This window comes from Leptinotarsa decemlineata, unplaced genomic scaffold (genome assembly GCF_025532065.1).
Source record: "Leptinotarsa decemlineata unplaced genomic scaffold, Ldec_3_MD MMD2_tig00026328_RagTag_RagTag, whole genome shotgun sequence".
Taxonomy (NCBI): domain Eukaryota; kingdom Metazoa; phylum Arthropoda; class Insecta; order Coleoptera; family Chrysomelidae; genus Leptinotarsa; species Leptinotarsa decemlineata.
This window is the reverse complement of record NW_027412688.1, coordinates 5,509,116-5,528,164: the sequence shown is the minus strand read 5'-3', so window position 1 is coordinate 5,528,164 and position 19,049 is coordinate 5,509,116. Positions and strand designations below refer to the sequence as shown.

The 19,049-nt window shown below is 33.8% G+C and overlaps 2 protein-coding genes across 2 annotated transcripts in view; one reads left to right on the top strand and one right to left on the bottom strand.

The window, feature by feature from the left end:
- sl (small wing phospholipase C gamma 1) overlaps positions 1–19,049 on the bottom strand; it is a 34,906-nt gene that overhangs the window by 8,731 nt on the left and 7,126 nt on the right. The window contains exons 7-11 of the mRNA XM_023157711.2: positions 18,381–18,834; positions 16,677–17,064; positions 16,107–16,284; positions 2,233–2,502; positions 777–908 (exon numbers count right to left, since the gene is read on the bottom strand). Coding sequence (XP_023013479.2) covers positions 777–908; positions 2,233–2,502; positions 16,107–16,284; positions 16,677–17,064; positions 18,381–18,834 — 1,422 coding nt within the window. The remainder of the gene's footprint in view (positions 1–776; positions 909–2,232; positions 2,503–16,106; positions 16,285–16,676; positions 17,065–18,380; positions 18,835–19,049) is intronic.
- On the top strand, positions 7,373–12,513 carry LOC141485582 (uncharacterized). The gene is made up of 2 exons (XM_074182488.1): positions 7,373–7,717; positions 10,955–12,513. Exons 1-2 carry the CDS (start codon positions 7,694–7,696, stop codon positions 12,173–12,175), a joined length of 1,245 nt encoding a protein of 414 aa, XP_074038589.1. The 5' UTR covers positions 7,373–7,693; the 3' UTR covers positions 12,176–12,513.

Genomic DNA, 19,049 nt, shown 5'->3' with positions numbered 1-19,049 from the left:
TTTCAACGTGTGATTCCTAACACGTGATCCTAAGTCATTTCACAAATCAGAGTTAGAGACTGTCAAACTTTTACTTGCAATTTCTAGAAAAAGTGATGGAAAACTTTTCAAGAGACATGTATTTTCGAAAAAAAGTAGAATCTCTTTAAAATAGAATATCGTAGACTAGCGGAGTATTTTTTTCAACGTTTCATCAATACTGTGCCAACCCAAGAAGAAACTGAATGACCGCCATCATTCACTGGGACAAAATTCAATAGTTATCAAAACAATTAAGACCCCGTGCTAGGAATCGCACGTTAGAGGGTAAGACCTCGTTGATGCTTTGCACGCACAAGTTTTGACTTCTAAGGGTTGTCGTCCGTAGGGGGCGACAACTGGTTAACAGAAAAATAGATTTCAACAGTTTTTTTCAACAAGACAGACATACTTTATTTAATAATATTTTGCATATAATACACATTAATGGCAAGTCAAAAAGGTATGACTAGTAATAATGCTGAAGAAGAAAATATCAATTGAAAGTTAAAAACTATGAACTAGGACAACATTTATAATAAACACAAAAGATATCAGTCTATATATGGTGGGATACTTGTGAATGTCTGATGGACAGAAACTATACCTTTTGTTTCATAAATCTCTTGCAAACTGTATAAAAATGCAAGGCAAAGGGAGAACCTTATATGAAAAATGAAAAGTGATTTGCATAGTTCATTGAAATGTACATATTTAAACCAGGTACAGAAAATAGCAATGACAGTTTCAAATCTTACCAATTCTTCAGTTTGTACTCCGCATTCAAAGGCAGTGTAAGCTGTAGCAGGAACTATCCTGACGATCCAGTCCATTCCTTGACCTGTATTCCGTTTATAATCAGCAACAACTCCAGTCATTTCTAGACATCCCTGGAATCAGAAAATCGTCAAAGAAAAAACTCAAAAAAGAAACACTGAATTTTATTGGTAGGAAAAGTTTTTCACAAAGTCCACTGGAAAAAAGTTGAAAGTGAAAATTGGAGGTTAGATCTACATCTTTAGAATGATCCATTTTTCCCAACAATTTTTTTTTGAAAAATTTTGATCTTCACTCCTAGAAAAAATGTTGTTTGATGAAGGCTTACTTTTCTGTATTCTCAATATGCTATAATTTTTAAAATCTAAATATCAGTTCAACAATTCAATTCCAAGTTAAATACCCTTAAATAACCATGTGTTGATTTTTTTTTCAAAATTAACAGGTATCTTTTTTGTTGTTATCTACTTGCAGTTGACGTAAAATATGAGTAACTACGGACAAAATTGTCAGAAAATTTGTATATACTCAATATCTTTTACCATTTCCAATAATTTTGATGCTTTAATAATTTTTTTTATTTTTTGTCTTCTGAAACACTGGTCTACACCATACTAATACAAGACATAAAATGACCTAATTGTAATGGTGATTTTTCATGAAAATATACAGAATTCGTAAAAAATTCAACCATTCAACCTACCGCGTAGATATATCCGAGACTGGCTTGAACGTTTAAAGTTCATTTCTTTAGATTTGTTTACTGCCAGTCTCCAAGCATAGCCCACTGACTAATAGAAAGTTTTTCTTCTTTATTCAGAAGAATCGGGCAAATTACAGATATGCAGTTGGTTAGTACCTTGTCCACTAGATGGAGTGACATTTTGTTGTTCACTCCAACTTAGGAAGAGGAATGAAATACTCTGAAAGAATTCCGATTTTCAATTATGGAATATCATTGACTTCAGGTCGATGATGGCAACTATGTTGCACTGATGATGGCTAATGAGCCCGAAACCGGTCTGCAAGTGTGTCCGTTCCAAAATTGAAGATCGACTCTTTCACTTGTATTGCCAATTGCATATGCAGGAAATTTTCTGTGAAGATTCCTGCACTGACGCCTGTCGGATATAATCCAACGCCCTTCGTAGTATTAGCCAGGGAAGTAGTTGTTTTCTGATAGGCGTCAGTCCATTCAACCTACTGTGTATGTATATCCGAGACTGGCTTGAACGTTTTAAGTTCATTTCTTTAGATTTGTTTACTGCCAGTTTACAAGCATAGCCCACTGACTAATAAGAAAAAAAAAGTTTTAATAAGAATTACCTACAATTCAAAATCTCCAGGATGTTCCATATTTCTACATTTTATTATTATGATTTTATAATTTCCCTCACCTATTTCTCACTAAAAATGATGGCTCAACTGTATACTTACAGATTCGCCAATTTCCTGAGTTTCACTCTTGCTGATTTCTCTCACATAATTTTGCGGAAAGTAGTGTTGCCGAAGACCACCATAGTCTCCTTTCCACCAACCTTTACTGTCAGTGTTCTTGTTGACATTCGTTATGATGGCGTGCTTACAAAATGACAGTTCGTCTTCCCGATCTGACCTATAATCGTAGATGGCTATGACGGTCCCACTGGAGTTGATAGCACTAGGTTCCATGTATGATGGTGTCGGATATGATGAATCATTTTGTTCCTGGAACGAATATTGACAAGTTAGCAATAGGTAATATAAACAGTAGTAACCTAAACAGCAGTAAACTAAACAGTAGTAACCTAAACAGTTGCAACCTAAACATTGGTAACAAAAAAGGTAGTAACCTAAACAGTTGTAACAAACGCAGTAATAACAAAAACAGTAATTAACTTGAACAATAATTATGTTAAAATTAACTCAGCTATTGGGCTTTGTAGGAATAACGATCGAGAATTAATTACAGCGAAATGAATGAAAAACTTACTATAGACATATTTTAGACATATTTACAAGATAATGTTATGCTTTGCACTAGGTGCATTATCTAAGCTTGTATTACAACTCACCTTGTGCTAGAGAGTCATTTTTCAAAATATACAAATAAAAAAAAATCTTAAATTAAATTTAAATGATTGAATACCTAATAATAATATTGGTTGGTTGATACAATCAAAAAAGAAAAAGAAGGGAAAGAAAAAACTACGATCATAGAGAGAGAGAGAGAGAGAAAATTGTTGTTGCAAATACTACGTGTGGTGATAACGACCTGTTTTTCACAGTGAGTTAATGCATACATGTATATCAGTAAACGATGTTTCTAAGCTTGACATAATTCTCTTCAATGAATTTTTTCAATTCTATAGAGAGTTTAAGTTTCGATTTGATTTTTCGTATGTACTCGGGAACCATGATGAGAAGTTTTGGGCCAAAATAAGTTATGAATCTTTGTGGTAGAGACTTTTTATAAAAAGGAACAGACACTAGATTATTAGAAATAGACCTCGTATTGTAGGAATGACTAGTATATGACTATGACTATTATAAACTATGACCGGACATACCATCTTAAATATTTTTAATTTGTTTTACGATAGAATTGTTTTCGGTATACGCGATCCAACAAGAAAGTTAAATTTCCAACAAGAAAGTTAAATTTCCAACTTTATATTGAGAATATTTGAAAATATTCTGTTGTTCCAGTGGTTGTTTACGCCAGAGTTCCAGTTTTAGCTTTTAGTTATACAGGGTGGTTAAAACATCGAAAAATCTATTTTTAAAAACTCAAAAACATGACATATCTTCTATGAAATATCATTATTATTCTTCCCCATTCCTAAATTACTAAAAAAACGACGGCATCTGAAGCTGGAATGCGATAAAAATTAGGGGTTAGTGAAAAACAAATGTAACGATTAGAATCGATTAAATTGAATTTGTACTCGTTTTATTGTACAAATTTTGAAGTCCAGTGATAATTCAGTTGAAGAGTTGTTCACATATTTGCATTATCCGTATTTGCCATGCAAATGATAAAATACGCTTCATTATTATTTTAAAAATCACTTTTGAGAATTTTCATTTCTATAAGTAAGAAAGTCTGTTTCAACAAATAATTGTAGTGTTATTTTGCAAACTTAGTGCAAGTTTTTAAAATTACTTAAGAACTATAGAACATTTTTCGAACATTCTCAATTTAAAGTTGAAAATTTAACTGTACTTTGTTTCCGAAGAAGTCTTCTCGAAAATTCAAACAATATTAAAACCAATCCCGTCGAAAAGTCTCATAGAATAATTTGAAAACTATAAAAAAAAAACGCATAACGTACATAGAGGTAATTTTGATAGGTTTTGAGGTCTCCCATTTTAAAATAATTTAAAGATATCCATTTGAGCCACCCTGTATAAAATACGGTGGGCCATCAAGGCTTGACTGCCAGGGAACAAACTTTTCGCCAAAATCCAAAAACACGTCGTTTGTTTGTAAGTGAGCGACTTTAGACCCAAATACCATTGCAAAACTACTACTGTTTAGGTTACTACTGTTTTTGTTATTACTGTTTAGGTTACAACTGATTTTGTTATTACTCTTTAGGTTAGGTTAGGTTAGGTCCAAAGTGAGTGTGTCTATTCAACCCTCCACCGCAACTCGCAAAGGTTTATTGTGGCTCACACATATTCACACTCGGCCAAACAAACCCATCTTCTTAACGAAACCGATTAGTTTGTATGGTGAGTGGTCTTTCAGGTCAGATGGTAAGAGTACGACTCTGCCGAACTCTAAAGACCTGATTCGGTCCCCAGCGAGGCAGGCACAAAGTATATGCTCTGTTAATGGGGTAGTCGGATAGTCAAGTTGCAAGATTCCCACCTTAATACCCATGACAACTTTCCCATATGAGGGTTTTTGCACGTCAGCTACACCTGACGATGTCTTAGAGTGAACCGTGCAGGGCTTTTTCGCCGTTTTGGTGAATCATCACTTGAGCGCAAACGTTTGCTAACCTGCTCATGGGGAGTTTGTCCCCCCACCTGAGACAGATTCTGCGTACGCCGCACAAGAATTTGGTGCAAGGCGGTTTTATAAGGTACCCCGCTCTTGAGGAGACGACTCAGTCGTTTCCTGACTGCACCACCAAACCTCTTTTTTGAGGTTCAGTTGTTGGATCAGGAGTTGGGGAGTTGAGAAGCTCTCGCTCCTGAACTAAATTTACAGGAAGGTCAGTTGGAGTCGTAAACTCGACATCCATCTCTTCTGTAGACTCGCTCCTGAGCTGAATTTACAGGGAGGTCCGTTGGAGTCGTGAACTCGACATCCATCTCCTCTGTAGACTCGCTCCTGAACTAAATTTACAGGGAGATCAGTTGGAGTCGCAAACTCGACATCCATCTCCTTTGTACACTCGCTCTTGAACTAAATTTACAGGGAGGTCAGTTGGAGTCGTAAACTTGACATCCATCTCCTCTGTAACTGTAACCTAACTGTTTAGGTTACCTCTGTTTTTGTTACTACTGTTTAGGTTACTACTGTTTTTTGTTATTGCTGTTTAGGTTACTATTGTTTTTGGTACTACTTTTTTTTCTGATTGATCAGCTGTTACTTGATGAAGATCCATAGTAATTTCATAAATTACACCTTACGATTTAATCTCCACAAAGTTTTTGTAGTTTATGAAATTTGGTAGGTACTACTGTTTAGGTTACTACTGTTTTTGCAAAAGTGGTAGTATAATCTCACAATCTTTGGGGAAATGGGGTTCGAATGATACCCAATTAAAAAGAGACTTTAAAGAACTGCACTTCACTCATTTTCAATGAAACATTTTTCACCCCTCATCCATCCCCATCGTGAGAGCAACCCCCGGTACAGGTTCAAGTTTAGAGTAATGGGTGAGTAGAACCTAAATCGATTTTTTTTGTCAAATCGGTGCTGTTTGGCAAAACTGTACAGTATCGCCGTATTGTCACTTGAACTTGAACACCTCCCGTGAAAGTATCTATAGAAGAGAGACAAATCTCCAACCTTTCTTCGATGTTCCAGACTATCAAGGTTGCACGAGATGTTCGCGTCTCCAATCAGGTGGATGCCTCTTTTCTGGATGGAATCCAGCAACTTCAGAATATGTTTGGAGGCAGAGTGTCATACATGAGAACAATACTCCAAAGAAGGTCTGATCTGAGCTTTATAAAGTATCAAAAGTTGCTGAGGTGTGTATAGTTTTCTGGTTCGAAACAGTGTTCCAAGCTTTTGAGAAGCAGTCTTTGCAATTCCAATTAAATGGATTGAAAATACTGAACGAGAGTTATTTTTTGTGGAGAAAATAAATTTTTGTCGATCTTTTTTAGAACAAAAAAGGTCCCTATAAATGATTTTTATTGTTATCAAAATGCACAAGATACTATGTCTATCAGAGAACAGGCGTCCCCCCAAAAACCCGATACTCACTGAATGGCAAACACTACAAATTGTTCGAGAAAAATGTACCTTCAACATTGAGATTAATATTATAGATTTTCATACCGAATTAATTTATTTGTTGCATTTGAAATCTCCATATATATCTTCTGAGTTGAATATGCCATTTCATAGACGACTAAAATGCGTTATAACAAATAATTTAGCCTGAAAATTTACCAATTTTGTTCAATCAAAAATTTTTGAAGTAAGCTTTGAAATATCAAAAATACTTCTGTAATTCTTTATCAGTTCAATTTTTGATAAATGAACAACGCCGCTTCATTAAAAGAAAAAAGCCTGTGTGTAATTGAAACTGTTATACTGCAATCATTTTATTTTGAGCCAATCCCTAAAAAAATGCTTTGTGATAGTTTGGTGCTAAGCCACTCCAACTACAGTGACTTCATATATGGGCCATACTTATATAATTCAAATAAAAAAGAATACTAAAAGTTCGAAATTTGTGTTGCCGTCTAATTTATGGAATTCGTAAGTGATTCCATTTCCGAAGGCATTAAAAACTCCTGCCGGCTCAATATACATGATTCATCATTTGGGTTGTTTTGTTCATAAATTGAGTAGCCTTCCCCATTCTCCCCTTTTAATTCAAAAACCAATTCTGCGTGCAGATATCCACTCAATAAATATCAGTAATAAAAAAAATGCTAAACAGTTTCGAAATCATTTCTTTTCGATGCTGCGAAACTGAGAATTCAATGAACGTTTCGAATGAGAAACGGACAAAAAATACGGAAATAGTAACAAAAAAGTTTTTCTAGCCTATTTTATGGCCAAGTGAAAAAAAGTGATGTATTATTATACTAGTCGGCGATAAAGGACAATGTTCAAATCAAAGTTGCCGTTTTTCAATTGCGTTGTATTTATAAGCCACCGAAAAAAAATAGACAATGTTCCTGGATTCGCCTTTTGGCAATCAAACCAAAAAAACTTCATAAGATATTCTAGCATTCTTCCAGCCTTCAACATTTTTATAGCTTTACACGCCTCCGAGATAACACCGTCAACAAGTACCAAATACTTCCAACAACGATAAATACCGGGGTCGGAGACAAAAAACGTAAATGGACCCTCATAAGTCTTTATTACATAACTCGTTATCCGATGATTAGAACCTGAAAAACTTTTAGTAATCTGCTTTATAGAATCGAAAGAGAAATAATTATGGAAGAAAAGGCAAAGAGACCCATAGGTTACGCGCCCGCTAACGCCCAAAACTACTTTCCGGTGGCGAAGGTATTCAGAAGCAATAACCCTTTGATAAATGGCCCGTGGCCGGTCGACCAAAGGACGGCATTCCAGTCTAGGGTTAAAAAACTACGAAGGGATTACATTACCTTCGGACCATGATTTTTAAATTCAGTTGTGAACGGTGACCCAACACGTCACTTCTAAGGGCCTGTTCAGTTAATTTTTCGTTCAAATTTGTGTGTGAATATGTTGATAATATTTTGTTTTTTGGTAAGTTTAGAATCATATTGAAACACTATTAACACCATAAAAAAGATTGAAAATTTGTATGTTTTTGACCCCTTTTATTTGTAACTAACGTTACTGCAGTTTCGTCCTATAATGACATTTTCAAACTTATACAATAAACTAGCAATGGTTTATTACATTAGCCTTTATATAGCACCCCTGGTAGGTAATAATTGAGGTACTTGACTCGATTGAGTACCTGAATTTACAATGCGGATGTGCTAATTTGAAAAACGGTGGGTAAACTAAATCGATTTGATCATTCAACAGGTCACACCCGCAATGTTGCTTGTGAATTTCTGAAGATTCTAAATAATTGAGTTTGTAACCCTTCCTTGCATAGTACAACATGTCCGTATCGTTTAGATTCGGGAACGCTAGATCATCCTTGCAAATAAGTGGTGAAAGAAAATAATTTTTTTGATAGCTGGTGGATTTTTGAAAATAATAATGCCCGCTTTTCATTTTCTTTAACATTTCCGAAATAAGAGTTATGAATTTAACCCCCTAGCCCTAGAGTATATGTTATCTCGAGTGCATCAAGTTTAATCGGTTAAAATATGTCCAAATCCTGTATGGAATTTGATAACGTCCGACTTCAGGTCGGGGGTTCGGGGATATCTCAAATTATTATTACGCAGGAAACTATTATTTTATGAAAGCAAAATTTTCAAAATCATAAGTTGGCACACATTTTGATCGATATATGTCGAGATTAATTCCTTAAGAAGAAAGCAATAAATAAGCGCAAAAAACTTTGTCTCAAAATACAAGTTTTAAGATCTATGTGAAATATTTCAAAACTATTGAGTTCAAAAAATTATGTCAGCGCTTAATTTATGTTATCTTAATGGGTTAAACTAGTCCAGCGCTTAATTTATGTTATCTTAATGGGTTAAACTAGTCCAGTGCATTTAATCACTGAAATTTTGTAAAAGTTGCCTAGCCTTCAACTTTTTAGTTTTTTTGCGTTAAAGATAGATTTACACCAAACGGACTCGCTTGCGACCAGTTTGGTTTTCATAAACAGAAACAAAAACCTGTTTTAGTTTCACAAACTAACTAGTTTACCAACATTTTATACTCTTCGATATCAAATTGATTAGATAATTAGTTAATTCGACTACTTGAAAGACCAGATAAAATCTATAATTCACCGAGTTCTAGTAAAAACAAGTAAATGAAATTACATTTATTCTAAGTACGATTTTCTAGCAAGAATATATTAAGCAGAGGCGATTTATTCAAATAAATTTTGTCTTTCTTCATAAGATATTGTGAATATTTGAATTCATTATTTTCATACATTCCAGAAGGTTGAGTTTCTTTCATGCGTGCTTCAAACGTTATTCCAGTTTGGCCTATGTAAGTCATCGGACATGATGATAGGACAATTTATACATTCTTGATCTATCTGACACATTCCATACATTTAAGAAGGTGAGACTCAAACCTTTCTTCTGAAAATGAAGAGTTTTGAATTCATGATTGAACTATGTCCCTCTGTCAGAAGGTGAGTAGCATATGTTGAATCCATGTTTCTATTCATTCTGAAAGTTCTGTTCTTTCATGCGTGCTTCAAATGTTATTCCAGTTTGGCCTATATAAGTCATCGGACATGATTATAGGACAATTTATAAATTCTTGATCTATCTTGACACATTCCATACATTCCAGAAGGCTGAGATTCAAACCTTTCTTCTGAAAATGAGCAATCATGATTGAACTATGTCCCTCTGTCAGGAGGTGAATAGCATATGTTGAATCCATGTTTCCAATAATTCTGGAAGATATGTTTTTTCATGCGTGCTTCAAATGTTATTCCAGTTTGTCCTATGTAAGTCATCGGACATGATTATAGGACAATTTATAAACTCTTGATATATCTGACACATTCCAGAAGGTTGAGTTTCAAACTTCTCTTTTGAAAATGAAGAGTTTTAAATTCATGATTGAACTATGTCAACATTCCATGTTTCTGTTCATTCTGAAAGTTCTGTTCTTTCATGCGTACTTCAAATGTTATTCCAGTTTGGCCTATGTACCTCATCGGACATGATTATAGGTATGATTATGGTAGGTAGGTATGATTATGGATATGTAGCCAACAATACCTATTGTCTATTGTCTATTGCTTATTAGTGGTAGCACAAAATAAAATATTGAATGCAAAACAACAATGGCGCTCCAACCGACAAAAGGACATTTATATCACAAGAAATGATTCCTGTAAATACGAACGACTTACAAAGAAAGGAGAATAGTTTCGTTACAACATTTTTCATACATTCTTGCACTCTTCCATTCAAAAATAAAAAAAAATAACTCATATTAGTCACCGTGTGCCACTGGAAATAGCTCAAGTGTTTTAGAGCACTCAAATCCCTTTTTCGAATTTACAAAGTAAATAACATTGTGCCTTAGTGAGCAAATCTCAAAAACGTTACGTCTTAACTTTGTTTGTAAATTCGAATATTAATGTAATTATAACCTTTTTGTAGCTTTTTTCTGATGATGATAATAAAATTTATCGAAATATTGAATAAGAGTAAACTCCCGTTCTGCTGTTCACCCAAATATACTTTACAAGTTTTGTTCTTAACTTATCTTGAATTGTATCCCTATTATAAACATTCTTGTTTCTTGGGATTAATGAAAATCATTATTATTATTTCGAAATTACAATATAAAGTCGTAATTTCGAAATTACGAGATTAAAGTCGAAAATTTGAGTTAAAAATCCTTAATTTCGAGTTAAAAAGTCGTAATTTCAAGTTAAAGTCAAAATTTCAATATTAAAGTCAGAATTTCAATATTAAAGTCAGAATTTCAATATTAAAGTCTGAATTTCAATATTAAAGTCTGAATTTCAATATTAAAGTCAGAATTTCGCGATTAAAGTCAGAATTTCGCGATTGAAGTCAGAATTCCGCGATTAAAGTCGTAATTTCGAAATTAAGATATTAAATTCGTATTCACAAAACAATTTATTTTGAGAACGCAACACGTGTTTCGCCATACAATGGCTTCTTCAAGCGTGTCTTTAGAGTGAAGTTTGTGTTTTTGTAAAACTGTTCAGAGAAAATCTCACAATGATGTGTTTTTTGAATACGTTATGGATTTTCATCAAGTATCGGCCGATACTGTCAAATATATTAAAGTCGTAATTTCAAATTGGATTCATTGACATATAAAAATAAAGACTGGTTTGATTTTCAGATGTCCACGACCTTACTTATAGACCACATCCATTCTATACCTGCTTCTAAGAATGATTCAACTGGACCTGCAGATAGATTTCAAGTACAACCTGATGAAATCAGTGACAGCAGCAGTGCAGAGCCTCCAAATCAACCAGAAATTGTAAGCATCACCAGCGACATTGCAAACAGTGACACCCAAGAACCTGTTACTAAAAACGATCCACAAAACGTCGAAGAGAAAAATGAAGTCGAAAAGCTGGCATTCGAAATGTTCAAACGCAAGTGTGAACATCTTCAGGATATATTGAGACAGAACAAAACAAAACCCAATGCCAACAGACCTACGAGCAACCAGCATCAGTCTAGACCATTCTACATAACTCCCAAGCCCTTGTACAAGCCCATCTATCCTACGACATCGAAACCAAACGGCTTTTACATAACAGCTCAACCTTCAACTACCAGAAAACCGATCGTACATGTACAAACGCCTCCGCCCATAAAATATATCCGCCTCGAGCCAGTCATATTGCAAAAAACTATACTGAGCGACGGAAGAACAGTTTACTACTGGCACAGGAGTCTTCCAACTGCTGTCGAGTATCCTTCAAAATTTTCTGAAGAAGCCCAGCATACTGAGAACATTAAAAATGAATTTGTTCCTACTTACGGGTACGTTCCCCAGAATATAAACATTCCTCCTCCACCAAGTGTTCCCATTATGACTAGTAACAGCTATTACTATCCCACCGTGAACCAGAGCCGAAACACAGGTGGAGCAGATAAAAATACGGTGGAAGTTACAACAGAATCGACAACGACCACTACAACAGAGGAAAGTTCAGGGTATGGTTTCGGCAGCTTCCTTCCGTTTTACAGCATGAACAAAGCGGAACCTGCACCTTCAACTACTACACAGCCCACCACAACTTCTCCGCCCCCACCATCCACCAACAAAGTTATAAAAGACGACTTAGTATATGCCCAACAATTGAAATTCATTGTACCAGTTCCATATGACGGAACTCAAGAAAGGTTGCCGGTGCAGGCCCCATGGAGTTTCGATCCATATGCTTACTACCCAAAAAGTCTTCAGCCTAGAACAGTCGATGTAAGAGTACCATACAGTCCTACGTTTCATATGATCAGGGCTGTTGCAGTTCCTAAACTCAACACTAACGAAAATGAACGGATTGATCAGACAGATAACAGTGCTGAGCAGATTGTTTATCCTTAACAAACATTTGAAATAATCTGTGTTGTTTTATAGGACAATTCAGAATACTAATGGATTTTTCGACTCCCAAATTGACAGAAAGTAAATGTAAAACAAATGAGAGTTTTGTTCAGTCACGGTATACACTCCAGATAGACTCTGGGATATGAAAAAGGGGGGGGTTTAATTTGTTGACGGTTTTTTCAACATAACTTTTTGAGCAATGATTTTTCGAAATGCATCTGTCAAGAGACTTTTTCATCACAATGTTTTTCTATGTGCAAGCGTAAGCATCAGCCATGTTTTTCATGCTGTTTTTTTGTATCAAACTTGTTAAAATATCCCAGTAGAAATAATAAACGATGAAAAATATTAAATGAATGACATTTATTTCGAATTAAGTTAGAAAATAGTGAAATAGTAAGTATTCTAGTTGAAGTAGAAAAAATTGTAAGTCACTATTATACCAGAAAACGAATGATTTGCATATCTTGAAAAATAAGTAAATCATTAAGAAAAGTTTATATTATAAGTTTTTTGAAATGCATAAAATGAGAGTTATGTGTAAAAAAAAGTGTCACTGTCACTTCAGCCACTTATTTTTGCTGCCATACTTATTTTTGCTATCCGAATTTTAATGGGGGTAATAAAAATATTAATAAAACTCTCCAGTAAGGTCAAATTTTAAAAAAATGGTATTTCCTTCATAAAAAAATGACTTTTATTCTAATGTAACAATATTTTCAAAAATATAACCTTGGACTTAGCTTTCAAATTTTCAATTACTCATATTTCCAATATTACTGGTAATTAACTTCTATGGTGATTCAAAATTATCTACCAGTGATAACAATACATTATTAATTTTGCAAATATTATTGATCTCTAAATACGAAAATAGTGAAAGAAAAAGTACTTAAATTGTTATTTGACAAGTTTAATTAACCTCATACACATACACCCAGTAGTTCAGTGAATATTTGAGAAAAAAACAAAAATTTTAAATACTATAGGGGAAGAAATAATTGGTCTCCACAAGTTATCTAATAACCGTTCCTATGCCTTTTTCATAGAGTAGGTAAAAAGTTTATGAATTCTTCAAGAAAAAACCTGAAAATATCAATTGAAATACAAGTTGTGACTCAAAACTAAAATTATTGAATAAAATTATGGGACTGTTTTGTTATATTAGTATCTTTGAGATCTCAATCCAGGCTCTCCTGACGAATCTCAAGAAACAATTTTACAAAACATCAACTGTGTGAGAACCGCACAGAAATTTCACACTATTTTTTCACCTTAAACGGTTATCTTACAGGATCGGAGGTGTAAGGGTTGTAGTTCATACCCTTTATCCCTCTTCCATACTGTTACGTTTCTCCCCGTGGGTTGACCAATAATTAACTACAATAAATAATCAAACTCAACTTTATTTCACTTTAAATACAACAAGCACTTCAACTAAACTTCAACTATTATTTGAGTGTCTATCGCATTACTAGATCAAATTGCGTAGCGCACTGTAACGTCCACTTCACTGTCACGATATGCTCGCGGCTAGCGTTTCTATATCGTAATCGAATGCGCTAGAAAATTTCGCCGAAATTCCGTCGAAATCGGTAGCATTATTATAGCTGCTTCTAGAGCGGCAGGGAACATTGTGCATTCGCGCTATCTTAGGTACGTCACGTTTGGTTTATGGTTACCAGTGGCGGCCGGCGTTATTTTTTTGGGACATGATTTACAACAGTACCCACCCTAGAGGAATATATACAAAAACTGTCAACTCAAATGATATCCTACTTTTTTCTCAGTGTATTATCGGTGACCCATGGTTGTTTTTTTTTCGAGAGAGAGAGAGAGACATCTTTTTTGGATTGGAAAACCGGTGAAAATTCTTTGTTGGATTACTTTCATATTTTTTAAAAGACGGGAATAAACCACAACCTATTTTGATGGAGATGAGATTATATAAAACTGACAGATAACAAACTGCTTATTGTATAGAAGTTGAACACTCCAATTGAAATATGTGAATTGAATTTAATCTAACAAAATGCAAAATCATACTGTACAAAAAAACACAAGTAATACGATGTATGTAATATTAAAGGTCGCTTAACCAAATAGACGACAGGGTACTTACACTTCATTAACAAAAATGACTATAGCTTTTGCCTTTATCTCACTTTTAACTTTATCTCAAATATTTTTTGGGATACTGTTTTCTGCACTTGTTGATATTATTGTCAATATTATTTTTGAATTATTATATCAGACTTTTTAACAGTTTATTAGGAAACGTTGCGTATGTAAAGGACCACGAACACTCCTTATGCAAAATGCCTTTCTGTCGAATCGCTTGAAATTTTCGTATTTTGTGGAGCTCGATCTACTGATCAAAAGTCACCATAGGCACAAAAAAATTCTATGTATAGTTTTCGAAATACAAGGTGTCAAAGCTGGAAAATGCCACTTTCAGACCAATATTTAACTAGTTAATATCACACATAATTATCGGTAGAATTGAAAAAACTAAATGAAGTCTATAGTTCTGATGTCAGACCAAACTTCCATATATATGTTATGAACTTTAAAAAATAATATACAGGATGAATCGTTATTATTTTTAGGTACTATAAAATGAAAAATGAGTTGACGCTTTCATGCATATTGTTAAAAAAATCACAATAACTCATTCAACTGTTTCTAGTTGAGGCGACAATACACCGAAAATATTAGATTTATTATTTTATATAGAGCGATTCACAATTTTTGTTGCGATATATATTATTGTTTCGCAATGATTCGTTTTTTACATTTCAACAAAATTTTCACTTGAATCAGGTGATCTGATTCTCTATTTATAACCTGGCATAGTTGAGTAGGCATATTTTTCAAGGATATTGAAAATGAAATTTTGCTCTCGATAGATGAGTTTTGGAAAAACGACGACCCAATTTACCTTATTACACAATAATAAATTATATCGCACGAGGTTGTTCAAAATAAAAGCATAATTTATTATGTATACAAGGTGAGTTGTGGCCTATAATCGGATGAAACATGTTGAATAAATATTTATTATCGTCAATTTGTAAGACATTTTAAGAAGAAAAATATTTTCAATTGATAACATATAAGACTTTTATAGGTATTGAAATTTGAGTTTTTTTATAAAAAAAATAAGTATGTGGTTTTAGGATCATGCCACTCATTGTAAATTTAATCAGAATAAGTATGACAAGAAAACACAGATAAAAATTTCATTGAAGTAGTCTACAGTAAAAAAGCAGATTCCATCAATCGGTTAGTTTTTTCAGAAAATCATAAGATATCCAGGTTTTTCGTACAAAAAAAATATTGTGGAGTACAAGCGAGTCATATAATTTTTTTTATGCAAATCAGATTATTCTCAAGTTCAATAAAATTGTATTCCATACTTTATAGTGAGATTTTAACCTTACAGTTTACAAAATCACAACATGTGATGGCCCTTTCAGGAATGTTCAATAAAACATGCTTTGTTGAGTTTATATGGATAGAAATTTTGTGATCAAAATCAGTCCAAATACCAAGAAATTTTATGTAACAAAAATAAACTCTAAAAGAAATTGGAAATCTCTCTTTTTGAGTAAGTTGAGTAAGTTGCACTCATAGTTTTTTGGTAATTCTAAAATGCACTGTGAGTTTGCCAACGACAGTAACAGTTATATCACACATAGTTACTTTTTCCACTCATGATTGACTAGGAAGATCATTTATAAAATGATCAGAGGAAGTTTCGTTTCTCTTTTCTTCATTCAGGTAAGTGTGTGTGAAAGCACCATTTGATTAAACAAAAAGTCTAAGATCGCCAGTTTCGAAAAGTGTTTAGTAGAAAGTTGAATGAATCACGTTCTCCCTCCGTAAAATTTTCACAAAAAAAAAATAAAACATATATTGCACTCACCGCTGATAGATTTCGAACCATTTCTTCGCTAATCGGACGAGAAAGCTTCACTTTTCGGTAAAGGGGGTGTGTTTGATAATAATTTATCAATGACACTAAACTTTCAAACTCAGCATTTCCGATAGTATATAATCGTCCATCCAGTTTAATCCGACAATGTTTGATTTTTTTATCAGCCCTGAAATAGTAGTAGCAGTAGTAGTATTTTTCTCAATCACTAACTAATTATTATACAGTTCGGACGAAAATGATCCCCTCCCTTTTAACTTCTGAAGGGAACAATATTTCGAGGTCGACAATAAGTAAAAATCAGTAACAATTCTTTTCACATACACTAAACACTTGTGTGTATACGTATCGAATGGAACGGTAGAATAGGGTGTTCTATAAAAGTGGCTCTACAGGATTCTCTACATTCCAATTCATACAATAATTTTATTTTATTTTTTTAATGGGGATACTCTCTTGTGTTCAATCCCTACTCCCCATGTTGCATAATTAAATGATATAAAATATTCAACAATCATTAAATGAACAAAAAATCTGATCATGAGCATTTTTTTCACTTACCTAAAACTTATTGTATAGCAATTAGCGTCATTCTCACTAGGCCTGACCAAAAATGCGCCTTCAGACTTGACATGCCACAATATTTCCTCAGCTTGATTTTTCCCAGTATTTTTGTGATACCATTCTTCGTTTTCGTGTAGGTTAGGTTGTGGCACAGGTTCTTGTAGAGTTATTGAAAATTCAGCGGTTACTAAAGGAGAAGTACGGTAATGAGTGATTAGGCTATACAAGCTATCGAAGTATTTGGCATCGATTAGATAATACTTTAATTGTTGCTTTTCTTGCTTCGTTCGTATCCTACAGTGATTCACTTGACCATTTCTCCAAAAAGATAAACAGAATTCTCCTATGAAAGTACCACCCGTTCTTACCAGGAAGGTTCCATCACCTGAAATAAAAATGAAGGCTATACCTACACAGCTTAGATGAAATTTTCAACTGCAACTATAATAATAATTATTATTATCATTTGCCACTGTTATCAGTAAAAACATTCATCATAAATATGATGTAACTACTGAAGGCGTACGCAAATAAATAATTTACAACTGAACAAGATAGAACACGTTTGCTGCTGAATGAGAAGTCAATAATTCTTAATTAATCTACTAGTATATGTATTTTCAATCTTGGAATACTACATATCCATTTTTCAATACAACTGACAAATAATGAGAAAATTTATTTTGATAGTTTTGGCCTGTGGTAGGTTCTTGTGTCAAGCTTTTTTCAGACTTTTCGATAGCGTAATTAAAGTAGCATTTATTGCATATCACATGAGAAATTTTTTCATAAGTTCATGTTTGTTTTTGTGAAATTATACCGTTATTCTTAGAACTAGTATTATTACCCGTGCTAGGAGTCGCACGTTGAGAGGTACGACCTCGTTAATCCTCAGCTCGCACAAGTTTCGACTTCTAAGAGTTGTCGTTCGTAAGGAGGTGACAGCTGGTTAACGTAAAAACAGATTCTGAACAGATTTTTAAACAAATTTAAACTTACAACTGTCTGGAGTCGAAATTTTCATTTTTGTTTGTATTGAAAATAATCCAGATTTCTGAAAGATGATCCTTGAGATACATCTTATTTTCAATTTATGTGCCCCACCCCATGCAGGAATACCGTAAATCATTCATTGTTTATTACAAATGACAAATTACGAGACAGATAATTTGCAGATACTGCACTCTCATAAATGAACTGATTTCCAAACATACAACTCTCTCAACGTATCTACACAGTAGGTTCTGATAATTCTTGCCGCAAAATAACTACTTCCCCGGCTAATACCACGCTGGACATTAAATTATATCCAACACTATGTCCAGCGTGGTATTAGCCGAGAAAGTAGTTGTTTTTTAACAGGCATTTACCAGAACCTACTGTGTAATTGTGTTGGAAGAGATGGTGTTTTTGAGATTTCATTTAGAAATATTAATTTTTTTATAGAATTTACAATGAAAATATGGTTGAAAGAACATTTTAGTGATTTTATATCATCAACAACTATAAATTTACTTTTCTTTTTTAATCTTAACTAACAAACTAAGCTTTGTGTCAAAAACATATTTCTTCAAATAATCAATCAGGTATATATTTTCATGTTAGTGAATGTCACACTTATATTTAATTACTGTATTTGAATCATTTTATAACTTGGGTACCTTCAAAATGAAAAAAGTTTTCAATTATTATTTTTCATACCTAGATACGAATAAGCGTTCAACAGTTGTTCCGCTTCTACACGACCACCTGGCAGCCGGCCGTGAAACCATTTCTCACTAAAATGCAACTCTTCGTTAGGAACATTAGACGACAGCTTATGGAAACTACCAGCATCTTCTTCATCTTCCGATCGCTCGGATTCCTGACTTTGTTTACAACTATCGGTGTAAAATAATTTATTTTGCGTCAAGACGAAGAAATGCGGGTTCCACTCCTTGTCATCCGCGTCTTCGAGGTACATGAAACCGCTTTTAACTGGATTCCTGAGATCTATTTCGTTGGAATCGTTTTGAAAAGAGAAGGAACTCTCCTCCTGTCCTTCTGGAAGTTTTTTGTGTTTCAGAATTATTTTTCTTCTCAAGGAATAAGGAGATGGAAGCTTCGTTTCACCTTTTTCAACTGGGTGAGTCAACAGTAAGTCGCCAAATACCTCCTGAAAAGGTAAATTGGACATGAATTTTATGGTCATAGGAAGATATTTTCCATATTTCCGATAAATGCTTTTTTATGTATGTACACGGGCAAGCCCAATTCAGATATAATTAGTACAGTTCTATGTAGTACTTGATGCAATACATTGAATTAAAAGTAAATTATAAGAATAATACAATTTCAAAGTAATATAATAAGTAGATTATTTAAGAAGCT